The sequence below is a fragment of the Helobdella robusta genome (assembly GCF_000326865.2).
Source record: "Helobdella robusta unplaced genomic scaffold HELROscaffold_80, whole genome shotgun sequence".
NCBI lineage: Eukaryota > Metazoa > Annelida > Clitellata > Rhynchobdellida > Glossiphoniidae > Helobdella > Helobdella robusta.
Genome location: NW_008705460.1, coordinates 324,814 through 333,305, shown reverse-complemented (window position 1 = coordinate 333,305; position 8,492 = coordinate 324,814). Strand labels below are relative to the sequence as shown.

At 33.5% G+C, this 8,492-nt stretch overlaps 1 protein-coding gene across 1 annotated transcript in view; it reads right to left on the bottom strand.

Annotated features, from left to right (window-relative positions):
- The window catches only part of HELRODRAFT_119237 (hypothetical protein), a gene marked incomplete at both ends in the record, with an annotated part of 34,830 nt that extends 27,491 nt beyond the window's left edge, over positions 1 to 7,339 (bottom strand). Inside the window, 4 exons of the mRNA XM_009032408.1 lie at positions 2,473 to 2,595; positions 2,663 to 2,852; positions 7,030 to 7,143; positions 7,199 to 7,339. Of these exons, the coding sequence (XP_009030656.1) occupies positions 2,473 to 2,595; positions 2,663 to 2,852; positions 7,030 to 7,143; positions 7,199 to 7,339 (568 nt within the window). The remainder of the gene's footprint in view (positions 1 to 2,472; positions 2,596 to 2,662; positions 2,853 to 7,029; positions 7,144 to 7,198) is intronic.
- Positions 7,340 to 8,492: the final 1,153 nt, after the last annotated feature.

The window sequence follows — 8,492 nt, the reverse complement described above, 5'->3', positions numbered from 1 at the left end:
TCTACAAACATATTAACGCCAAACATTTGGTAGAATTTATAGAATATTGTAAAAATATATATATATATATATATTCATATATATATATATATATATTCATATATATATATATATATATATGTATATATATATATACACGATTGAGCTTTTCAATATTTATAACCGTAATTTTAATATTATTATCTAATTTATGAAAAGTAATGACAAAATTGTTGGTGTTCTTGGTGAAGCGTATAGGCCATATTTAGATTTTACTCATCATCAGCGTTTATATTGTTTTAGCCGGATTGTTAAATGATTATTACTACCCATTATCAACCTTTTGGACCACTAATGGGGAAAAAAGTTGTTCACTGACAGACAAGAAATAAACTGCGTAACAAGGCACACCAATTTTAAAGAGGAGGGTTTAGTCTGGTGTGTCGTTGAGAAATTTTAAAAAATGATGTTTGTTTGAAATTAACAGTAGCAATGTCTAAATTCAGTGCTTTAAGATTTAAAAAATTTTAAGCGCTATACTAAATGAAGTGTTGTTCGTGTTGAGTGCCGTAAGAAGTTTATAAATAAAAACAATTACAACTGGAAAAAGTATATTAACGATAAAAAAACAAAGAACAGACAGTGTTGCTATTGAATGTTTTTTCTCTATGATGAGGCCCATCCTTGTTGTTGGCGTGCTTCTGCTGATGTCAAAGTCACCAGCATCAGTGATGCTGTGTGTTTAACTCTGAAGAACTTTCCACAGGCAGTGCCTAATCCAATATCGTTGCCATTGTAAGGCTGGACACGTTTTGGCCAGCCTATGCTAGCTCGTAGTACAGGATCTCACTTTTTATAAGAGATGGAGTTTTGTTGGCAATTTTGCCTTTTCCCGCTTCAAAGTTTTCAATGTCTTCTGGTAGCTTAAAAGTATTTACCACTTTTTACGACGAGAACCAGGGGTCTTTGGACCAACTTTTTTTGCGTTTTAGGTGAAAATAGATTCAACGGATCATTGACACAAGCAAAAAAGAAGTGCATGTTTATGTTGAATGTCGTAAGAAATTCACATGATTTGCTTTAAGCAAAGTATGCGAATTATGCTTTTTTTGGGTACATGAATGAGTTCCAAAACTTTAATATGCAATTTCTTAATTGATATGAAACGTCTGCATACTATTCATTTTATATGCTTATAGGACTTGTCATTTTTGGAAATCCAAGATATTCCAGAAAGCAATTCCAGTCGATGTTGAAAACAGAATGATCTTCTGACAAAATATTGATTCAATCTAAAAATATTCTAATTTATCTCGACTGATTTTAATCATTGCAATTATCTTGTTTTATTATTTTCTGATGTTTTTTTTTAAATCTTCCATGCTACTACTTTCAAGATAGAGTCATATGTATGGACAACATTTATCAAACGAATCTATTTTTATCCTTAAACTTTCTATTCTATAATTTGTCCTATAATTTTTTTCTTTTCTAAAGCAACAATGATTCTCTTATAGCAGCTATAGCAGCTTTTCTTCGTGTGTATAGATGAAATTAAAATTAAAACTCGAAATTAAATTTTTTTACGACATTCAGCAGTTACTATTTTTTCTGTCTCCACTTTTGTGAATTTGGATTTCTTTTATCCAATCATTTGGAATTCCTTGATTGTATATTAATTAGCCCTTCTCCGAGAAGTTCCGCTTTTATGACAAAAACCTGGCGCTTTGCTGATTGAAGATTCTGTTTAATTATTTAATTATTCACTGAAGCGCTGGTCGGATTCTGAAAAAACGTTATTATTATAACGTTCCCCGGTTCCCCGCACAGGTAATACGTTATATTTTAAAAAATTATATTGTTAGCTATGTTGTATTAAATCGCTTTCTATGCGAAAGGAACTAGCGGTAACATCGCAATCGATACAAAATTATAAAGTTAATGAAATGAAACATTGAAGTCATAACCTTCAATCAAATCACACAGTTATTCCCTTCATCAAATCACACAGATTAATATGAATTCATTTAACCTCTTCTACCTAACGAGTCTAAATAACTCACCCATCAACTAACTTATCTGGGCAAAACTATGTATAATTGACGTGTTACGCGTTGCATGACATACAACGATTGAATATTATAAAGTATGCATTGCGTCTATAACAATATCTTTTACTTCGTATTAGTTTATTTCACATTTTTTAAATCGCATTTAAATCGCATCAAAACTAAATTATTCAAAACTTTTCCCGTTGGAATAACGATAAAAAAACCTTGTATCGTTATCAAAACTAGACTGATAAAGAAAATGACAAATAGAGACACTAGTGCTTAATTTTATACTGCCGTTCACACCTCATATATGGACACAACAGTGTCCAACAATCATTCTTTCCAACTTCTAATAAACGGTGTATTTTAATATAGAGCCAAACATTTTACTAATTTAAGACAATGAAGCTTATGCAAGAATTCTGCAGAAATGTCAAACCTTCCATTTTTCCATCACATACATCAATAGTTTGCAGCAATAACTGAAGTTCTTTAACAAATCCAACAACATCAGCAGCTGATCTGAAATCAGGTTGTGTAACTATCTCTAGTAACCCAATACCTATAATTTTATTATAAAAAAAACTAATTAATTAAAAACCAAACAGATAACCAGTAATGTTTTTTACCAGCACGATTCAAATCAATTAAGCTTTTAGATTTATCATGTAAACTTTTACCACTGTCTTGCTCAAGTTGAATTTGAATTAACCTGGCTTCTTTTTCTGTAACTTTTTTAAAATTAGAATCAACAGCCAAATATTTGAGACTACCACCAATAGCAACCGGTTTTTTATGTTGTGTGATCTGATATCCAGACTTGAGTTAGAATAAATAAAAACTATTATTCACTTTAAATAGAGAAAATAATATTAAACATTTAAAAATTTTTATTACAGAAAATAAAATAAGTTGAAAACTGAATATAAAAAACAATAAAAAACTTGAGGACAATAAAATTGCGTCAAATATTTAGTCTAACATATATTTTAATTTTCCAAGCTGGTTTATTACCCCTTTTCTCACTCTGTTTAGAACTGTTTGTAAAATATTATGTAGCCCGCCATTTGGAATACTTCCAAATGCTTTTGATATATGTATTATACATTATACAGCCAATGGCGGATTCGAAGAAACTACTAGACCATGAATGAAAATATTGAAGATTCCGTGAATGACATAGTAATAAAGTAAACAAAAATTAACAAAAAATATCATCAACTAAGAATTTTCAGAATCATTCCTCACCAACCCCACCAACACGAGAATAATAAGCGGTAATAGTAACTAAAATTAAAAAAAAACTGGAAAATTCTGAACCTGTTACTCCACACAACTAAATTAGACAAAGGTATGTAAATATTAGGGATGCACCGAATAGTGAATCAGGTCAACGACAGAATGGCCTACAACAAACAACAACACACGTTAAGACAACATTTTCCCCGAGATCGGGGGTTGCCGTTTGGCTACCTATGATGAAACCGAAATACCCCTCGACGCCATTCACATCTGACACTCGCCTCAGTATCACGCAACTCCGCTTTCACTCTGTCCTTCTCCACCTGCTCTCTCCATCTCAATCGCGGACGACCCCTTCCCATCACTCCTTCAACCTCGAACTCCAACGCTCGCCTAATCCCGACCCTTTCATCCCTTTTCAACACATGTCCATACCACCGCAATCTCGATCTCCTTATCAATGTCACAATGTCCTCATTCAGTCCCATCATCGACATCAGCTCTGAACTACTCCTTCTATCCTTCACTTTAACCCCACACATCATCCTCACCATAGATCTTTCAGCCCTTTGCAGTACACTTTCCTCCTTTCTCCTCAACACTCCTCCTTTTCATCTTCACCGACCATTTCTTTTCAGACAATACCCCACCCAGTTCCCTGAATTTCATCCATCCCACAAAAACTCTAGCCGTAACAGCGCTCAAACATCCGACATCCCCCTTCCAACCCTCACCTTTGTCTTCGCCCCTTCATACAGCTACATCACAGCTTTAACAAGTCTCTCATTCACTCTTTTCTTCCTCAATGCCCATTCAATGACCTTCCTCGGTACTCGATCAAAAGCCTTTTCTAGATCCACAAAACACATGTACAATCTTCGTTTCTTCTTTCTATAATTCTCCTGCAACATTCTCACTAGGAACAACGCATCCACCGTTCCCCTACCAGGCATAAACCCACACAGCATTTCATTAACTGTCACCATGTTTCTCAACCTTCACTCAAGCATCCTCTCCACTACCTTCATTCCATGCTCTAGCAATTTCATACCCCTATATGACCCACAATCTCTCACATCTCCTTTGCCCTTATACAACGGCACCAACACACTGTGTCACCAATTCTCAGGTATACCTTCATCATCAAACAAACTGTTAGCAATTCTCATCATAACTTCAATTCCTATCACCCCACTCGCCTTTATATTGTTTCGCCGCCACATCCGAAATCCCTGTCGCCTTACCTAGTTTCATTTCTCTAACTGTTTTCTCTACTTCCTCCATCGTCACCTTCTCTATGGGTTCGTGTGTGACCGCGGATTCCACATCTCCATCCCACTCATTCTCTTCATTCATCAACCTTTTCATATGAGCTTTCCACACCTGAGCTTTTTCTCCTCATCTATGCACAACTTGCCAGATCCATCCCAAACATGTCCATTCCCTATGACATCTTTCCCATCCCCTCATTGACTGCTCTACTACTTTGAACATTTTCCTCGAACTCACATCAAATTCCATTTCCATCATTAACCTATCTGATGCTTTCGTTATTGCAGTTGCCACTGCCCGTTTTGCAACCTTCTTAGCCTTAGCCTTCCTATACTCAAACTCCGCTTCCCCCGTCATGTCCCTTCTCCACACCCTAAACCTATCCTTCTTGACCTCCAAAACCTTTCTTATATCTTCATCACACCACCACGTCTCACCATGCCTACACTTTCCTTTCGTCCATCCACATACTTTATCTGCCGTAGCCAACGACAGAATGGCCGAATAATTAATAAACTATTCGGCAGAAGCCGAAGACCGAATACCAAAAAAAAACCGCAAATTATTGGAAAAACAGTAGGTGAATCGTGTTTTTTAGATTATATTCAATATCTTGTACAAATTTAAAAGGTTTAACACCTATGATGTCACACCCCCAGCAAGAAACAGTTTTAGAAAATGGTATGATACACTGAAAAGATCAAGACGGAACAGCGTTAAAATCAACTGCAGCAGCCAACAGCTTTTATCTGTGCTGGATATGGTAGAGATCGTCATTCCAGAATCGATCTGTTTAGCTATTCTCGGCGGTGTAGAATTCCCTAACCTTGGTTTTAGTTTCACTATCGTCTCACGAGACGGAAGAATGCAGACGACGATATATTTATTTATATCCTTCATATACATACATATATATATATATATGTATATGAAAACAGAAAAACATATATATATATATATATATATACATATACATATATATATATATATATTGGGAGTGAGATTCCAACCCGGCGCTTAATCAACAATGAAAACAAAGGAGTAATAAAAATAAAAACTAGCATTGTAAATAATGACAAAGAAGAATATGATGTTATCGATGAAGATGGACCAGCCTATAAAGAAATCTGACAACTAATTTCCATCTAAGTTCTTTTTTTTATTCGGCAGAGGTAAACGTTTTTGTCTATCGAACAAAATGTGTATCTGTTAATTACCTAAAAAAACCTTAGTTTGCAATATTGTATACTGTAAAATAATTTAATTAAATTGGTGTTTAAACTCGGGCTTTCGATGAGTTCCATAATGAACAAAACGCGTCAAGCCTAGAACGAGTTATGTGTTCACAGTAATGCACTTTTGATCGTGGTGAGAGATGGTGTACTTTATGTACTCATACTGGCCGAACCGTACTTGCGGGAAATTCGGAAATTCTCACCATTCATATACATATCATCATCATTATGCACGTTTAAGTGCGCTCAAAACTGGGAGGCTCTGGGGTTGGCCTTGTCGCATGATCACGCACATTTAACCCTCTTTTCCATTCTTTTCTATTGTAGGCCATTTCTGGTTTCAGGTCCAGTGCCCTCATGTCCTTTGACAATACTTCTTTCCAGGTGAGTTTCGGTCTGCCACTTAAACCGTTAGATATAATAGTTCTAAATATCTTTACCCAGTTATCATTTGCTCTCTGTCCACATGGCCGAACCATCTCTGTTTAAATGCATATGTGCCTGTAAGGGGTAATTAGCACATTACGTACACGTCCCATTAAGCTATCGGAATACATCATCGTTATACCGCTCCCTAATCTAAAATTACAAAATCTCAATTTTCAAAAGAAAGAAATAAAATAAACGATCACGAAAATCGTTTTAGTTGACTATGCGCAGTGAAATTCTACAATAAAAAGAGATGTCATTGGCCTCGTCAAAATCATGATCGGAGATAAAAATTATTAAATTGATAATGACAAAGTTGAATCAGAATATTCTATAACATTATCTTCTGACCAGATTTGGCATTAACAAATTTATAATTCTAGTTCCGTTTTTAGATTACGAGTGCCAACGTTGTTTTGCTATAGACTATTCTTTCACTCACTAGAAAGAATTGCAAAACATAAATAAACTGTTCCGCACCTGACGCTTTCTAATTTTCATTTTATTAAAAAAAAAATGTTTGAAAAAGAAAAATAAGCCATGCAATAAGCTTATTCTGGTGAAAACAATTACAAGCGCAAATTATAAATTACATTTAAAAAATGACGTTAAAAGGTAATAAACTTTATGTTGTCAAATAAAGAACAAGAAAAAACTGAGAAATAAAATTAAATATAGATAAAAACAAAAATAAAATGTTGAAACAATAAAAAAAAGAAATGAAATACTTATTGCTAGATAAAACTTTTAATAAACTTATTGCTTGATAATTTTTAATGACAAATAGAAATAAATATTAAATAGAAATAAAAACGTACTGGTAAATCTGCATAGAAATAATGCTTTCTATCAAAGTAAGAAACTTCATTAATCGAACAGTTCAAAGCATGGCTAGCTTTTATTGCAGCAACGATACATTGTTTGTTTAGAACCTAAACAAAATTAAATATAAGTAAATGGAAATTTAAAATAAATTTTATACATTACTGGCAAGCATCCAGGCAAAGATGCATCTAAAAATGAAACAGCACTGTTTATTGGAATCCCAAACGAGGTTTTTGATGAAGAAAATAATTTACTTTTAGCTTGTATTTGAGCATGAATTTCTAAACCAATTACTGCTTCCCAATTTAGATTCTCATCTATTCTTAATTTTGAAAAAAAAATTAAATAGAAAATCAATAAAATCTCATACAAATTATTAATAAATAAAACATTTTCTCAATATTTTAATATGAAAAAACCCAGCATGAGTAATTATATGTAGGGATGCACCGGATTTAGGTTTTTCAAATCCGGCCGTATTGCAAATTCAAAAACCGGCCGGGAGCGGATTTTAGTTACCATTTTACATATGTTAAAAAAAAATACTCACATCTACATGTTGAACATCAAAAAATAACACCAAGCAAATAGTAATTAATTCAAATATACGAATAAGCTGTGTGATACACCAAATACGTTCTAGTTACATTTATATATGTATAAGCACACATTATTTCATTTATATGAAACACGAAATTCATGTGCACCGGCTACAATTAAACACATGATAACATCATTATAATATGCTCAGAACTAATAAACATGAAATTCACACGTGAACTTTCCTAGCGCGCACGCTGTTTGACCATGTTATGCAGATAAAAGTACTGTCAATAATTTATGCATAAAACTTATGGCACAAAGAAATGTGCATACCAATAAAAGATGATATTGTTATGTGTCATGTTTTGATGCGTGCGCGTACATCTTCCATACTTATTAATAGCTGAGTTTCTAATACACAATAAGTTAATAATAGAAAAATGTCAAGCTCACTTCACAGTTAGTTATGCAGATAAAAGTACAGTCAATAAAAAAAGTGCATAAAACTTATGGCACAAAGAAATGTGCATACCAATAAAAGATGATATTGTTGTGTCATATTTTGATGCGTGCGCGTACATCTTCCATACTTATTAATAGCTGAGTTTCTAATACACAATAAGTTAATGATAGAAAAATGTCAAGCTCACTTCACTCACAGTTAGTAATGTTGTTATAATGTGTCATGTATGCCTAGCCCAACGTTTAACATACAATGATCTTGGATCAATGATCTTGAATTATGTGCTTATGTAGCTCTATGTATGTATATATATATGTATGTGATATTTAGGAACGAGGTTTTCATTAATACATATTTTGTTAAATTTATTTGCCCATTTTGCATTTATCAACTTTTTTATTATGGACTCAACACAGCGTAGTTTTTGACATTCATATTTATTGTGAAATT